At 31.4% G+C, this 19,168-nt stretch overlaps 1 protein-coding gene across 1 annotated transcript in view; it reads right to left on the bottom strand.

Annotated features, from left to right (window-relative positions):
- Nucleotides 1–11,365: 11,365 nt before the first annotated feature.
- The window catches only part of LOC136977666 (sodium/potassium-transporting ATPase subunit alpha-like), a 123,398-nt gene continuing 115,595 nt past the window's right edge, over nt 11,366–19,168 (bottom strand). Inside the window, exons 20-21 of the mRNA XM_067273199.1 lie at nt 14,343–14,444; nt 11,366–13,052 (exon numbers count right to left, since the gene is read on the bottom strand). Of these exons, the coding sequence (XP_067129300.1) occupies nt 12,932–13,052; nt 14,343–14,444 (223 nt within the window). The 3' untranslated portion in view covers nt 11,366–12,931. The remainder of the gene's footprint in view (nt 13,053–14,342; nt 14,445–19,168) is intronic.

Below are 19,168 nucleotides of genomic sequence, written 5' to 3' on the forward strand. Positions count from 1 at the left end.
TTTGAAAAGCTACTTGCTATTTATATCAACGAAGAATCATTAATTATTCGGCACATTTTGAATTAAGACGATATAGGAGGACATTGAAAATAAATTTTCTTTGCTTTATATTTACAATTTATGTATATAAAGTCCATTAGCTGTTCTTAATGATTCAAGAGAGACAAAATCTTTATATCATTAAGTCACTAATTTATAATATGCAAAAAAAAAAAAAAAAAAAGGGAATATTTTATTGATACATTTTATATTTTAGTGTTATAACTAACAAATTGGATATCGTTTTTCTATTTTTAATGATGAGATGCTTTGGACAATGCCTAATTAATAATAGGCCTACAGATTGTACTTAATATATTTTAAAAATGTTTTTTTAAAAAAAAAGAACATCCCATACTGTCACATAAATTAGCTATTTTATAATTCAAATCTGAAAACATACCGTAAATTTTTAAAACAAAATAGAAATGATACAAAATCTTACAAACAGGAGAGGATGTTTTACGTTCACGAAGAGATTTATGGCTTTTTTACTATGGTTTTGGGAATTTCCGTATATTTTGTATTAGACTTTAACGTAAATAAATAATTTTTACAATATTTATAAATTCTTGTAATATATGACTTTTGAAAATTTAAACGTTAAATTGTAAAGTTAACAAAAAAAAAAAAAAAAAACTATCAAATAAATTGTAAAATAAATTACATTTTCCAGCCGAAAAAAAAGGTAAAAAATAGAAAAATCTTAGTTGTGAAGATATATTAAATTAATAAGTAATTTTTTAATGTGATATTGAATACACGATAACATTATAATTTGTGTGATAATTTCTAATTTAATTAGCCTAGATAACTAGATTTTTTAAAAATTTAAAAATTTGTTTTAAAGAAAATTTTTTGCAGTCGATGGACAGTTCTTCTGCACTCTTCACGGTTGTAGGCTTTTCTCAAGCTTGAGCCAGTCCATTTTTTGATGTTGTCCTGCCACGTTAGCCCAGGTCTTCCCTTTTTCCGTTTGTCATCACCATTCCTTGAACTGCAATTTTCATCAGTTCTCCCGAGGATCCTCTAAGATAGTATATGCTCAGCATACGCTGTTTTTCTACAATCGATGCTGACCATCAGAATTTTTCCATTCCAAATCTACTCATAACCTCCTCATTGGCTATTCTATATATCCAACTAATTCTTTCCATTCTTCTAAGACACCACATCTCAAAGGAATTTATCCTATTAACTGCCTCTTGATTTATTGTCTGTGACTCGCATGTAGCCACACTCCAAATCTTTGTTTTAAGTATTTGTAGTTTCAATTTTTTGCATACATTTCTATCTCTTAATACTGAGGATATTTGTGCGAAAGCAGCTTTATCCTTTTTTTTTATTTTGTTTTTAATTTCATAATTATATCTGTTATCCTCAGTTATCCAACTTCTTAGGTACTCAAACATTTTAATCTTTTCTATTTTCTTTCCATCCAACATAATCTTTATATTTTTGTTTTCTTCTCTTGAGATTAACGTAACTTTCGTTTTGTTCACGTTGTAACCCGTTGTAACGTAACTTTCGTTTTGTTCACGTTGTAGAAAAAGAATAATTAAGAAATTTTGAAATTCTTTAATTATTTGTCTTTTAAATTGCCGCTTAATTACAATTTAAAAGTAACAAAAGATAAAATTATATATAAACGATGAATAAAAAATAATTATATTTTCATTAATTACTTATAGAATCTACATTATTAATATTAGAACAATTGAAGTAGGTGTATTATATTTAAATTATTATCAGCTACTAAATGATTATAATCAAGTAGAGATACTTCCATACTTTGTACTAGCAACCACACGTTTATTTTAAACACCTTATGATTAGAATAGTATTTATTCTCAAATTCACTAATGTATAGTTTAAAAATACAAGAATTTTTATGTTTAACTGTTAATAGTAAAAAAGAATGAAGTCTTACATTCTTAATCATAGAGGCATAACTAGCTTTTTGATGTCTATGTCAAAATTCTTTTTATGCCCTTTCCCTACACATCACCAGCTCGTCACTTACTAATTTCGGCGCTTAAAAGATTTACGAAGTCCTTTAACTATTGGGAACCTTAGGAAAGTGATTTTGCTCACGGCTGGCGCTGGGATGCTTGGCGCCCTTGTGCAAAACTTTATATGGTGCTCTAGAATTATTGTTATTATAATATTGATTATTTGTAAATTTAATTAGGCTGCAATTAAAAAAAAATATAGACCTATAAATTTTCTACTGTCGCTCTGTCCTTAATCTCGAGAATGGAATTAGATACATGAAAGTCAGGACGAGATATGGAAAGCTTGGGAGCAGGAGGCCCCGATTAACCATATACGAACTTCCGATGCAAACCGGATGTTACGTTATTTTAATTTAAATATATTTCTCCTGGAAGGAGTTAGATAGATGACTGACACGATTCTATTGATAGAAATAAAAGTGTACACGGGCAAGACACCACTAATTTGAGGTAGTGAGAATTCATTTTAAATGAAATAAATTAAAAATATGATTAAAAATTGCAGCCCGTTATTTTGACAATGTCACAATAAATAATTGCTCATTAAAAATAGGCATAATTTAGACAAAAGAGAAATAAAAAAACCACTCACTTGTCAGTAAAAATTAAAAAATTCTCCTTTTGCGTTATTGATGCCCTTGGCATTAAGCGCCCTTATGCATCGCAGAGGTTAGTGCGTTTTGAGGAGAGCCAAATTTCGCCATAACAACTGAAGTCTGAAGTGAAACTTTTCCGAAAAAATAGAAAGCAGAATCTCAGTACAGTACGTATACTAAATTTGATTGAGCTTTTTCAACAGTACTTTCGATAAAGAGCTCTGAACACCTAGTCGTTATTCATCCTGTAAGCAACTGCAAAAGAAGCTGCTCTGTAAAATCAGTAGGCCTACTATATTTTTGTAGAAAACCTTTTGCTTGTTCAATTAATTCATTTCAGATAAAATGAGTAATGTTTTCAAAAATACAGAAGAAAATGCCATTAAAACGATTTTGTTTAATCCGTTGAAATGATAGTGTTTTTAGTAATGTTCATTATTTTTCCCGTTAACAACAGAGTCATGTCTGTCATCTATCTAACTCTGTTCTGGAGAAAATTTTTGAATTGAAATAACGTGACTTCTGGTAATTAAAACGTATATAAAATTTTCATCATCATTATTTTATATACAGAGCTATAACAATATAGAATTATATTTAAAATAAATTAGTTAAAAATTAAGAATTTTTTACGAAGTTTATCACTACATTAAATAGCGAGTAACTCATAAATTAATAACATTTTTAATTTTTCTTAAAATCGATTTTAAACTAAAATTATGGCGATTTAATTTTATATTTTAAAGGCAATTATAAATGAAAATTTTAAATTAATTTACTGATTAAGTTATTAATGTTTTCTAACCTCGCCTGCCCTGAGGACACTAAAAAAGCTTTTCTAACAGAACCGTCAAGAGTTCGGCTAGGTTAGCCATCGAGCGATGAAGAACGATATTTGATATATCTAGGTCAGACCCAGGCGTTTGGGAATATTTTGAGACAGAGATTTAATTTCCCCGAAGTTTTACGCTATAACACAAATATTCTAACTCAAGTACCAACTTTTAATTTACCATCACTAATAATTTGTTAACTTTTTTGTTATTCTTTTTTTGGCCTAATTTTTCACTGTTTTGCTCGAATTTTATATGTAAAGACTGTTAATTTGTGTTTTTACAGAACTATTTAGCTTATATGAAGTTATAAGAAAGATATTTTTCAATTTCCGGGGTAATATTTCCCCAGACTGCTTTAAAAGAAAACCTGTTCCATATTATATGTTTTAGACCAAGTAAACTTCCTTTCTCTAACATATTTGTTATTTCTTCTGTTATTTTTCTATTAAGGTTAGTGTAGCCTACTTGATGACATTGATCTTTAAGTACTTGAATTTGTCGACCCATTAAAGGAGAGTGGGGCAAGAGTACGCACTTAGTTTTTTTTATACAATATAAGTTCTTTGTTAGAAGAGTGAGATTCTTGAAATATATGCAAAATAATTCTCACTGTCTTCTTTAAGATTCCGTAGGATTTTATTGATATTTTGAATATATGTCACTTACTAAACTTTTTTCAAAAGGTTACAAAAGTGGGTACATGACAAGGTAAAAGTTTGCAGGACAAGGTTTTTATAAAAAGCTATACAAAGTGTGTATCGATGAACAGAATTCAATAAAAAATAACAATTTTTATCTCCTCTATAATAACACACATCTCTTCTATTCTTGTATAATTTGGTTCCTCGTCTCTTTTTTCTTGAAATTAAGAAGGCGAAATGTTAATAATCTTTAATCAGAGTTTTCTGCATTTCTTCATTTGACAGGCTTATCTAATTTTGAATTTTATCAGTTTTTGCTATTTTCACAACATTAAACTTTTCAAACAGCGACATTTCTATGCTTTTACCGACTATTTAGATTTCCTTTCGATTCTTCTGTTAAGCCCGGTCTAACGTAACGTCTTGATGGACGTTTTACTCGATCAGACAAAACGCTGTATGTTAGACTAACATGTAAAATGATATCACAAACATTAAGCTATACAGTCTTGATTTAAATCTTTTTAGGCTGCAATTTTTTAAATTGCAGACCTATAAATTCCCACTGTCGTCCGTTCGTTTATCTGTCTGTCTATCTTTCCTTAATCGCGAGAACGGAGTTTCATAAATGAAAGCCGAAACTATATATGGAAAGCTCGGGCAAGAGGTTCCGATTAACTATATATGAACTTCCGATGCAAACCGGAAGTTGTGTTATTTCAATTCAAAAATTTTTCCCTAAAAGGAGTTAGATAGATGATCGGCACGACTTTATTCTAACAGGAAAAGTATGATATACAGGGGCAAGCCATTACTGATTTGAGGTGGAGAGCATATATTTTAAATTAAATAAATTAAAAATATGATTAAAAATTGCATCCCGGCATTATGACGATGTCACAATAAATATTTGCTCGTTCTATTTTAAACCATTCTGTGCACCAATTTTACTCTGCATTTTAGATTTTTATGTAGTTATTTAATCCATTCTATACATTCATCTTTTTTACATATGTATTTTTCAATTTATATTATACTTTTTACTAAATCATGTGTTTTTCTAAATCATTAAATACTATTATTTTACCATATTCCCAAATTTATTTGTATTATTTATCTTGTTGCAAATATCAAATTTATTGTTAATCTTGGCTTGCCTAAAAATTTAAGATATATCAAGTTTTTAAAACCTTTCCTATTTGGAAGAAAGCAGGAGTTTGAATAGTTACACCGAAGAATTTAAATGTCTTAAATTGCGTTGATTCAGTTGGGAGATAATGATCTGATAGAAATGAAAGAGTAATGGGATAAGTACAGAGTTCTCAAGATCGTTTTAAAAATATACTTCTGTCTTCTAGGTTTTTCATTTATAGAGCTAAATTTCCTGTTTGAGAGCATCTATTTATTCGAGAGATTTAACAATGTTTTATATTTGAAAGCATTGATTGCTTTTTAATAATAAATCTATGCGCCATATACCACTCGCGCTCGCTTTTATTCTGCCAAAGCCGAATCTTCCATAAAGTGTTTCCAAAAATCTAACTTATAAGTGGGATTCTAGACAGGAGCAGTGGCGTAGCGTGGGTGTCAGCCGCCCGGGGCAGAAGAAAATTTCGCCGCCCCCTTATTTAGGTATCTCAATTTAAAAGACTAAAATATACAGTAATTCTAAAGAACTTTTCAGCAAGAACAATCATCATTATTGTGTATTGTACAGGTTCAAATTTTTACAAGATATTATTATTATTTATTGTGAAATTTTGCTGCCCCCTAAAAGTGCCGCCCGGGGCGGGCCGCCCCTGCCGCCCCCACTACGCTACGCCACTGGACAGGAGCCTTATCTTTAAAAAGCATATCGAAATTACGAAAATTAAAATTCCGTCCAGGAACATTATCATTCCAAACTTCAAGGATTCCTTTGCGGGAACAATCCCTGAGATACAGGAACCCCAGATCGGCTCTCGCTTTTATCTTTTCTTTAGTCGAGTATTGCTGATGCCAAAATGACAGATATTGCTCTAAATGGAACACACTACATCATCTTAGGAACTATCGCATCTATTCTTCCAACCGACTGTCTGCCAATCTTATCTATGTGGTCCCTCAATATACGGTAGTTGGATTATGAACGCAACGTCAGAATGACTGACATCAGTCAGTTTTGGAGGTGTGCAATAGTCTGCGTTGTCAGCAATGCATACTATTTATATGGAGGTTTTAATCTTTTTTCGTGGGTAATTGCCTGACCATTAGACGAAGGAGACAAGAGAAAACTTCTCTATGGAGACAAAGCTTTTTATTTATCTCAGAAACATGATTTTCTTACGTTGCCCGATTGTCCCGTCGCAAATAAATACGAACGCATCAAATAGGCGTTTTGTAGAGAGAGTTCTCGAGGTGGACGAGCGGTGATAAATATCTGGGCATACGGCGAATAGTTCCGGGTCCGAAGAATCGAGCGAAGAGAAAGCCGATGGTGACAAATGTCGAGCTGACGGAGAGACTGGATGATGAATTACTACGGAAGAAAAGCACACACACACACACAGAGAGAAAGAAACAAGAGTACGAGCACTTCACTCTCTTCCAGTCTTTCCGTGGAGGGTCTTCTCAGCTCCTCTCCTCCTAGACTCATTTGGTTGACCGTCGATCCAACTAATTTTCAATTGGATCTTCAGTCTGTTGCCAACATTTTATGAGGGTATCCTCGGGAATGAACCCTACAAGTTCTCACCTACTTTCTCACGCTCTCGTTACATATATTGTTTTAATCATATTGATAGAGTTCGTTTATCGACATACGTAGGCTATGATATATTTTCGCGGTTCGAAGTTCCGTTTTGATACAACATAATTCTTTGTTTTTTTTTCCTTCTTAACAACTGTTATTTTTTCTGTCTTATTCTCGAACATTTTGTACGTTTACACTTGTCACCTAATTCGCTATTATCTGATACACGCAAATTCCTCGGTGTTGTGACGTAGCCGATCTCGCATTTCAAATATTATTTTTTCAGATATCTGTCAGAGGCAGACTAGCCTCAAGGAGTACAAGAAAATAATCTTGTTACTGCCTCTTCCAATAAATCGAATTCTAAAAATCCACCCATAGCTCGACTAAAATACAAATATCGTATTGTATCAATAGATTTTGTGTTTCAATAGAAATGCAAACGCAACTGAGTTAACATAATATTCTGTATTATAAATTAAAAAAAAAAAATAATCTAATCTCAAATATAGTGATACTGAATCTCAATTTTACTTGTAAACTGTGGTCTGAAGACCACGTGTTCTGTTGCCTAACCGGTTCGTAACCAACCCCTTGGGTGGTTCACGGTGTAAAGGAGGGACAGGCCCTCATAGCGTAAAAGCTTCCCGTTGTAAAAGTTAATGGGAGAAGAGGAGATATGTGGTCCAGAGATCACGTGTTCTATTGCGTGATCCTTGGGTGGGCCGCAAAGTGAAGAAAGGATGGGCCGCGTTTTCGGAAGAAAAAAAAAAAGAGAGAGAGAGGGAAATCGCGCATGCTGAAAAGAAGAAGAAAAAACTTTTTTCGGAAGAAAGAATGGAGAGAGGACGTATAGACGATAGAGTCGCGAGATTGTTTTTTTTTATGTGTGCTGTTTCTTTTGTTTTAGTGTCTGTTATAGCGAAGGGACAGAGTAGTGATTGGAAGGACTAAAATAAACTTTAAGTTCCTTGCATTGGAGTCATAGAGCGTGTGATTTATTTTTTTGAAGTTTCTTTTTGTTTTGTTCCTGCACGGGGAATACTCTAAAGATCGAGTACTTCCCCACAAAACATTCAAATAGTTAATTGACATTTCATATGGAGCATTGTCTAGTCTTATCATTCTAACTGTTCAATTTTGAATGAACATAATTTTGATATTGCATATAAAAACAAACTTTTTCATACCTTTTCAGCACTTCTTTCTAGTTTTAACGAACTTTTTCGGGTTGATTTACAGACCTTCTTCAAGTTAGAAGCCATTCAAATTGGAAGGAGTTATACTGTGTTCCTAAATGGAACAATTCAAAGTTTCTTTGATGTTATGTTGTAACTTGAGATTTATAAATGTAAATAAAATTATTTATTGAAAATATAAACTAACCTATCAGGCTTGAACTGTGTTTATGCACTATAAGAGACGTTTTCTTGCGTAATACCTTATACCAAATGCGTCAACTTCTCACCAATACTAGAATTAACGCAAATACTATACTACACCTCATTTTTCACATTTAACAATAGAACATTCATACAAAAACAGAGGTTCCGATGGGAAGCCCCCTTTCAGAGATTTATGCGAAATGGTAGTTAAGTTACTGGAACAGAATAATCAAAAAATTCTTTTGCAACATCCGTTTATACGCAAGATACGTCTACGATATTTTAATAATTTGGAAATTAAAACCCAACATCGGAGATTTTTTTGCAAACTATTAATAACATTAGCTAGCCTATAGTTTAAAACTAGTACTAGACCAATCGGACAAAACAAAAGCGCACTATCTAGACTTAGAAAGAGATCGTCGAGAACAAAATACTCACAAAACTTTATCACAAACCAAATGCACCTTCCTTTTTCATACCTGCCGCCTCTAATGATCCAAAGAGTTTTAAAATAGCTGCCTTTAGAACACTCGTTCAAAGAGCTTATACACATTGTTCTAGAAAAGAGGATACATGACAAAAAATTGAATCTATTAAAAGATTCTAGATTTAGAAGATACTTAACCTATGTAGGCTCAAGTAAAAGATCGATTGAGGCCAGAAGAGCATAAATATGACATCCATAAAGGAAATTATAACACTGCCTTAGCCCAATATGCAAATGTCCCCGGGGTGTCCCCATGTTGGAAAGACGGAAAATTATTAAGAAAATTATTTGATATGCAAAAATTAAGAATAAGTGAAAGTATCGACATATATAAAGCAGTAAGTCAAAAGTCAAGGGCTTCTCATTAACAACAGAGAAAGCCTTAGCATATTCCAAGCTTGACAAGCATTTTTATCTAAATGTATTTAAATCAATTATTAATTTTTTATTAATTGCCTCCATATGCTTAATATTTATTATAGGTAATTATTTAAATTTATAAATCTCAAGCTACAACATAAGAAATTTAAATAACCTCAAAGAAACTGAATAATTATTGTTCCATTTTGGAACACAACATAACTCCTTCCAATTCTAATGGCTTCTAACCTGAAGGCCTGTAAATCAAGCCGAAAGTGTTTGCTAGAACTATAAAGAAGTGCTGGAGATGTATGAAAAGGTATAAAAATTCCAGCTTGTGGTAGATTTAGTTTGATATTACAAATTATATTCTTACAAAGTCAAACTTGGAATATACTGCACTTAATTTAAAAATGAAATGTATATTTAAAATAGGAATAAATATTAAAAAATATTAGGAAATAAATATTTCAAATACTGTATTAGTTCACCTATAGATTTCATAGTGATTTTATAATTATTTATCAGAAAACTGCATATTAGACTTTATTGTTTCATTTTTTATTCTTCATTCCACAAAACTGAGAGGATCTTTTTAATCATAAATATCATTAGTTTGGAAGTGGCCAGATGGTGAGGGATGAAGACCAACAAATTCAGGACAGACAATCTGTGAAAATTCCTAGAGTTGCTTATCCAAATTTGACACTGTCCCCTAGAGCAGTGTTCCACAACTGGTGTGTTGTCACACGGTGAAAGGTGTGACGTGAACTACTACATACTCTTTTAATTTCAAGTTTTATTTATATATTTTTATCACAGTTGTTGTGTTTCTTATGCTTGTATTTCATTCTCTGCCGCAGCACTAATGAAATAAGATGATGTTTGTTTATTCTTTATTATAAGCCACGCATTTTTATGTATTCTAAGAAATTATATGTAAAATAAATTTGCTCATGGATGTTGATGTATGTTTAATAACAACAGTAATAGGTTAGTGGCATTACGTAATTCTATCAATAGTATCATATCATATGTTTTTGATGGGAATAATATTTTAGTGTGCCGTGTTGAATCATGGATAAAGGTAAGCAGAAAAAGGTTGCGGAACACTGCCCTAGAGCAGTAGACTGACATCTTAACTAGGCCATCTGCCTGTCTATATTATTGAACTATTTGAATGCATAGTTCCTGAATAGATTTATATACAACATATAAAACAGTGCACATCTGACATTGTAAAATTTTAAGTAAGAATCCTGAGATATATTTTTAAGATTTTATGAACAGCTAAGACTAGTTTGGAAAAGTAGCATTGTGGTTCAGTCACTTCCAATGGAGCAACTGAATCACAAATAAATAATTTTTAAAATGAATAAACATTTAAAATAAAAAATTTTCCTTTTCCTGTATGCTAATTTAATGGCAGCTTATATCAATAATGAAACTGTAAAGATTTTGATTACCAAATTTTCAATATTACAAAAATATTCAAAAAGTATATTTTTTTTGTAGTAAAACAAGATTAAAATTATTTTTTGAAAGACATTTTAGATAAAATTTCAATTAACAACATTGCATTCAAAAAAAACTTTAATAAATCATTATATTAAAATTACAATATTACAGCAATTGTAAAAATAAGTTTTCTGTAGAAGCCTACACTTTCAATCATTGAAATTGTTAAAATATATAAAAAAAAATTTATGTACCCAATCATAAGTAAAAAATTTGCTATATATATGTTCTCTGCAACATATAAAACAGTACACATCTCCATTATAAAATTTTAAGTAAGAATTCTTTTCCCTGATTTTACTGTTACAAAATTGACCTCATACAGCCATGAAAATAAATGTAAATAAGGTACCTTCCCATCAAAACCATAGAAGTGTGTATACGTTATAATTAATGAAATTAATCATCAAAGATTTTATCATATTTATTAACAGTTTAAATTCTCTAAAAACCTAAGACTCAAATTAATTTATGTAGCTGAACCAAATGTCAGATTGTGGAAGAATACTTGGAATCAAAGTCATTTCTGACTTGCTAAAATTTTTAAATTAAGAAAAATTTTACAAAAATATTTTGAAAAAGTTAAAAAAAAATCATTAAAAGTGCACAAGTTTAATTTGGCTATTGTAACTGTGCTTTAAATGTCTACTTTTAAAAAAAGACAAAAGATTTACCTAGAAAAATTTTATTTTTCTTTATTATTATTTGCTTATATCTTCTGTTGAAGCAGTTTTCTTTTAAACAATAATATCAATCAAATTTTAAATATATTTTATTTTACACTTCTATTTTAGAAGATACACTATCATATTTTTCCAACAAATTTTAAACAACTCTGAAGATCAGAGGCAACATTTTAGAATGTATCACTTTTATGATACCTCTGCATTTCCAATGCTTTTTCTATATTTTCTGATAAAAGATATACTGTATAGGATAAAATATTTTTATCTTACTTAAACATTTGTTTAAAACTTTGTAGGGATATACAATTCTTGCTCTTTAATTTTCAGAAATATTACAATTTTTTCTATTTTATAACAATTATTACTTTAAAAGCTATTACAGTATATGGCCTTTGTAAATACTGTTAGGTAACACTTCATATTTTTTCTTTATTTGTAATAAAAATAATTGAAATCACTTTAGAAATAATTGAAAATGCAGAGGCCAAGCTATGAGAGTTAGCTATATACAATATATATAGATATATATTTATATATATGTATATATAATTTATTTATTTTTTCATTTTTTTCTTTTTGTAAAAATCAGAATCTGAAAAATTTGTGCAAATAAGCAAAATCAACTAAAGTAGTTCTAAATGGCATTTAACTAAATATTTTTGGAACGATCCAAATACTTTAAATAATTTTTTTTTTTTTTGTAGACTAAAGTAGTCGAATGGTCCCGTGCTCTTACCATTATGAATTAAAATCACGATTATTATTTACACCTGTCTACGTCGAATAAAGTCGGCAATAATAACTTCATTAGCTGTACAGAATATAGCTTTTACCCATAGCTTGGCATTTTAAGAATGTATTCAAAATACATTCTGTGATATCTTTTGACCATTTTAACTAAGATTGATCATCCATATCAATTTATATTTAAATGGCTCTTTTAATAACTATTTTCAAACTGCCAAAGCGTCTTTAAACGAATCTGCAAAAAAGGCAGATTTTCACTAACAAAACAATCAGGTAACTATACTGATGTCTAGGATGACAATAAATGTCTCCTATCATGTGCATAAGTAACATGTTCACCTCAGTGAAGCATAGTGGATTCTTGTTTGGTCTTTTATTTCTACTAAGTCTATTTCACAAAAGCTTTTCCTAAATCTATTCACAAGCTCTCCTTTTTTTAGGACTATTCTGTGTATTATCTGTGTAAACTTTGCTGTTGGGTATATGCATTGTTCTAAAGAAATTTATTTAAGAAAAAAGAACTATTTGGTGCTAATTGCTGCTCCGAAGCATCCCCATCGACTCTTGTTTGTAGTCCCTGGCTGTGATGGAGGGAAGGAAAGAAAGGGAACTTTCTGTGAGTCACTCGTAGAAGCAATTTCTTAGAGTGGTAGTGTCCTATTTGATTATTACCTAAGTGATTTCAACCCTGTGTTGCTAAAAGGAGCTCTCTCCTCTTTAGTAGTGCTGTAGGACACAGGGCATAGGCAGAATGGATTCTCCTACTCTTTTCATCTCTATATGTTATACAACTAATGGAAGGTATATGCATGTTGAACAGAGTGATGATTGTGGAATGATAGTCCCATGATTAAAAGTCCGAAAGAGAATGTCGAATAATGCCATCCTCAGTAATATGTTTCATGCTCTACCCATCCTCCAGGTCGACGACGCAAAATAAATCGACGAATTTCATCATACACGAAAATGAGCAAAGAAAATGGCAGTGCTGGCAGCCACCAGTTGATCCTGAAAAACAAATTATGTTTTATATGGATGCTTTATTAATTAAAACATTTACTGTAATAAGTGAACTAGTTAATTTATAGTAAATGAAGATACCTTATATCAGTTTAAAATGATATTTGGTATAGTATTTTTATATCTTATTATTTTTACATTAGTATGATCATGATTTATACATGGATTGTATACTTGTGACAAACATTCGTGCAGATTAAAATGACCATAAAAGTCTGTGAAAATTCTCATACAAGTCTGTGGAAACTCTGAAGAATATAATGTAACAAATTTTTGGTTTATTTTATCTTGACAAACTAAAATTGAAAGACTTTTTTTAAGAGTTAACATAAATAAGATATTAATAATAAGAAAAAAGCAATTTTTAATTAATATTTTCTGAAAAAATATTATGATAAATATATCATAATTTTACATAAAGACGGTAGTCTTTATATGTATATTATACATAAACACTACAAATATTTTTATATTATATATCTGTCCGTAAAATTCAATTTTATTTTAAGATGAAAGTGCCATTAAATTTTAAATTAATTGGTATTTTATGATGCTTATCAACACTGGTAACATTAATACCAAAGATGATAAAAGACTCCTATAGGCATATTATGATATTCTTTAATGCAAAAATATTGCTAAATTAAAATTTATCATAAAACAATAAAATAAAATTATTAATCATTTTCACAGTTCAAATAAAATATATAGCTTACATAATTCCAATTCAACATGTTTGGTATGAATATCAGAATATTTTAATAAATAAATCTGTTTCAAAGATTTTTTTGTTATTATAATTGCAATATTCTCATAAAAAATATGAGAATAATATCATTCTTTGTTGTAAATATGTAATAATTATTACTCTCAATTCAGAATATATAAATCCTAATTTGTAATAAAACTATCTATTTAAAAGAATAGTATAAATTCTACATTAAAAATATTTAATGTAATTTATGAGAGCTTATATGGGGCCTGGTGTAGAGATGGCTCCTTTTGCCATTATTATTTTTTTTTTTTGAAAGAAATGAAATATATAGAATGTTTCTTTATTAATAGGGTAAGAACCATTATGGCCTCCTAAGTTTTCTTTAGGCCAGGGGAAAAATTCCCAGCTCCCCTCCTTCTTGACCCTATTTATATGTAAAAATGAAATATCATATATAAAAGTAAAAAATAATTCAAGCAGGTTTTCAATTTTAACCATTAGTAATTTTCATTAACACATTATATTAATAATTGAAGAATTATTCATTACAGTTTGATACTCACTTTAATGGGTACATTTTTAATCCTTTATCCATTCCAGGACAATATGATAAAAAGGCTGCTAATGCTGTTTCAAATATTAAACCAAAGTTCAAGACATAATTTCTAAAATGAAAATAAAATTTTTGTTAGAAACTTTTAAAACATTTTTTTATATTTTAAAAATAACTTGCAAACAATTATTACAGTTGTACAACTAATATAAATGCATTGTACAGGGAGTCATTTCTATTCAAAATTCTTTTTAGTTTCTATCCAAAATTATTAATATATTAATCATATTCTTTTCTAAAGTAAAGATTTTTATGTGCTTTTAGAGAAAGATTTTTAAATGGTATTTTTTAATCTCAAAATAAATTTGTAATCACAGATAAAGGTTGATTCTACAATTTTATTAAGTTGACAATGATTTATCATTAGCATAATGATGAAAAGTATTATATCTTCAGATTTCTTATGGATGAAGTCTCTCTCTTGAATTTTAAAACTAAAAACATCTGCCATTCATAAATTTAAAATTTATGGTTTGTAAATATTCAATGAATTTTCATTAATATTTCTGGTATAAATTATCAGGGAATCAAAGGACTGATCTGATATATAAATTGTATTTCTTGTTTGAATAGGAGTTATATAACTCAGTATAACTCCTCACAATTTCCAATTAAAATATATTTATTGTAACATAACAAGATTATGTTACAATAAATATATTTTAATTGGAAATTGTGTGTTTTTCCTCACTCAGTATAACAAGCCCTACTTCACAAGAACTTCAAAAGTAGACAAAAGTATAATATATTGTCTTGACTTTTGACTAAGATCTCCTCTTTTTGCTAATCAGAAACTTCACCAGTATAACATATCTTAAAATATTACACATATAGACCATGTTTATAACAACTTCAATCATTGTATTCCAACTACTAATGGGCATAAAGTTTCAAGAATTTTGGTTCTCTAGTGATAGTGTTACTTAGGTACGGTGGAATGTTGACTCAAATACAGCCAAAAATGTCTGATATACAAGGTTTATCTATAAAGTTAAGTTCTGATTAACTGTAAATGAGACAAGATCATCAGAAGAAAAGTATGTTTATTGCTACAGTAATATATAACTTATTTTCAACATATGCACCAAAATGTTGTCCTGCATCAGATGGAGGAATAAATGAAAGTCACTGGGTGCAAGGTCAGGGCTATTTGGGGCTGTGTGTCATCATGAAGCAACACAATGCCTGTATTCAGCTTTCCACATCACTTGTTCTGTATCACCATCCACAAAGTGTCAGTACTGGTTGACATTGATGGTGTGTACCTGGGATAGGAACTCAATAAGGAGGAAATCCTGTCAATCCTGGAAGACAGTATATATGATTTTTCTGGCAGACACTTTTTGCTTGAATTTAGTCTTTATGGGTGATTCATATGCAACCAATGCATTGATTGTTGCTTGGTCTCTGATGTGACATGGGATACCCACGTCACACCAGAGATCAAGATGGTTGAGGAACTAGTCATCTTCATCATGGTACCATTGCAGGAACATCAATGCTGCTTGCTGCTTGGCATTTAATCTTGTGTTTGTTCAACTGTGAGTTGTTTTGGCATCCATCTCACACATACCTTTTGAAACCTCAGATTTCATGCGACAAAGAGTGGGAAATCTGTGGAAACTGATAGGAGAATTTTAATACTGTAAAGTGTCCGTTTTGTGTAGGCTGCACAGTTTCTTTCTACCAGTTCCAATTTAACTAGGGTTGCTCAGCCACTACAATCTTTGTTCTGCACCATTATTTGACCATACTATTGCTCATGACATCCAGTCCATATACTTTACACAAATTCCAGTGGATCTCTGCTGGCATCAGCTTCTTAGCATGCAAAACTTAATTATGGCATGTATTTTGAATTTGGCAAGAGACTTTAAGAGAGCAGCAATTTTTTCTTTAGTATTGTGCTACAGAAACTGTCTCCATAGAACTGTGCATGTACCAGATTATGACCAAATATTCCTCCTTCACACCTGCACAAGCATATCCTGCCCCAGCCATCAGCATCACCTTCTAGTTCTTTTGGAACTTTTTCTGGATGCACTTCATATTTAAATAATAAATATTTATATGATATATAAATAATGTATTTACACAATATATATATATATATATAACATATTTTAAATTTTGTATATATTTTTGTATATTTTTCTGTAATTTACTTTGTTAATCTCGCCCCTTTTGGGAATGAGGTTAACAACACCAATAAAGAATAAAGGAGAGTTCGAGTGAGGACCTGAAAGTGAACGGACGTGTTTTTATGGTCTCCAATTTTCTTTTGTCTTGCTAACCCTACACTCGACCCCACGACTACGACTGCAAAATAATACGACAATTTATAAGAGTCGACAGGATTACCTTATCCAGCAATGAGTAAATCTAGAGACAAATCCATCCCAGAAACAGGTAGTTCTACCTCTCCTCCTAAACTAAATCTTATTCCGTTTAACCCACGCGGAAAGCTAAGTCTAACTTCGTGGATGAGACTGTTTGAGAAGCAAGCGGCGAGACAAAGGATTGACGAACAAGAGCTCCACTTTTACATACCAGAGTATTTACAGCATGAAGCTTTCGACTATTTTTGTGAAAATTTAGTAGAGGAAACGGATTGGAACAAAATTAAACAAAAATTACTCGAGTACTTTCCACAGGAAGAAGAAGATTACTTCACCGATTTTGTAAATCGACAACACCAGCGAGATGAAGATGTCTTAACTTACTATAGGGACAAAACCTCCTTGGCGGAAAAAGCTAAGTTAAACATGCAACAGACCATTACAGGTCTCAATGCCGGCATAAATGCAGGAATTAGAAAATATATGATAGCCGCACCGCCAGCCACCGCTGTCGAATGGCTTCAGAAGGCTACTAAATTAATAAAAATTCAAGAAGAAGCAGATCATCCGCCGAAGACCCAGAAAGAAAATCATCCGGCAACTAAACCGAATCGAGAAAATTACACAGGATCCCAACACTTTGCCAAAAACCAGATACTGTCATGGCCGCACACAAAGAAAACGACGCCATCTTGGATTCCACCACGGGGTCAACCCCAGTACAGAAATTTGGTACATCACATGAGCAGACCGCCATCCCCTTGCCGTTTTTGCTATCAGCAGGGATTACCAGCACAGCACTGGAGAAGAGACTGTCCCCAAAGATATTCAGCTCCTATTCACAGAGACGTCCACAAGGTATCTGAAGCAAATGAGGCAGAACCAACTTCACCATCTTGACTACTACTAACTGTTTCAATGGAGAACAAGACGATGCCTGCGCTCATCGATACAGGAAGTTCCATCAGCCTTATATCCCAAAAACTATTAGATACTTTATCCAAATACTTTCAATACCAATCGGATGTGAAGATTATCACTACAGCTGCAGGATCTACCACAAGCATGGCTAATGTATCAATCCCTCTTAAGATTGGAAACCTGACAAAAAACATTACTTTACATGTAGTATCCAGGTATTTCCCTTATTTAATTTTATCTTATCCAGACATTAGAAAATTTAGTCTTGTCATAGATTCTAGTCTTAATCAGATCTCCCAAAATCAGACTATCCTAGCATTAGATCCTAATACTTTTGAAGTACGTTCAAATCACTCTAGTTCCACAAATAGTTACTATAGTAGAGACATTAATCATTTTTGTAATAGAATAAGTAAAAATAGTAATAGCTTATATAAGATAGATCAGAAGGAGACCCCTCAGGCTCCTAACCTTGTCTTCCCACCTCCTTTGGCTCAAAATGCAGCAGGAACTTGTAGGGGTAGGAATAGTTCTACTTCCTTAAAGGAATCTCTGTTAAATATTTTTAACATTAGGGATGTTGTTAACCCTAATCTGAAGGATGATCAGAAGCAGAAGCTAAAGAGCATTGTTTTAGGATTTCGGGAAGTTTTTTCTGCTGAGAAGTTTTCAGTGCCAGCCCTAAAAATAGCTTCCCCTAGAATATTACTTAAAGACGAAAGACCCATAACTTTAAAACCTTACAGAGCATCTTACCGTGATAGGGAAGAGATTGATAGACAGGTGGAACTATTGCTAAAGTCGGGATTGATTGAACCATCGTCGTCCCCTTACGCTGCCCCAGTCACATTAGCCAAGAAAAGAGATGAGGGAAAAACTAGATTATGTATGGACTATAGGAAGTTAAACGAGAGGATTAAAGTTAACAATGAACCTATTCCCAGAATAGATGAGCTACTGGATAGACTTATAGGTGCGAAAATATTTTCTACGGTAGATATTCTGTCAGCCTATTGGCAGGTTCCTCTCCATTCTGAAGACAAAGAACTAACTGCCTTTGTAACGAATTCTGGTCATTTCCAGTGGAATCGTTTACCATTTGGCCTAAAGACTTCACCCCAGATTTTTCAGCTAGTTCTAAAAAATATCCTAAATAAATATAGATTTCCTTTTCTCATCAATTATTTTGATGACTTGTTAATTTTTAGTCAGAACGTGGACGAACACCTAAAACATTTAACACAAGTATTTGAATTATGTTCAAGGGAGGGTCTCTACTTAAATCTTAAAAAATGTCAGTTTGTTAGATCTGAAATTAATTATCTTGGGTTCAACATCAAACCAGAAAGTTACTCCCCCTCATTACCAAATATAGAAACAATACAAAAGTTAAAATGTCCAACCAATATCAAACAATTACAGGGCTTTTTAGGGTCCATAAACCATTACCATCGATTTATTCCAAATTATGCAAATTTAAGAGCTCCTCTAAATAAGCTCCTAAAGAAAAATCAAA

Source organism: Centruroides vittatus, unplaced genomic scaffold (genome assembly GCF_030686945.1).
Source record: "Centruroides vittatus isolate TY-2023 unplaced genomic scaffold, ASM3068694v2 contig_466, whole genome shotgun sequence".
NCBI classification, from domain to species: Eukaryota; Metazoa; Arthropoda; class Arachnida; order Scorpiones; family Buthidae; genus Centruroides; species Centruroides vittatus.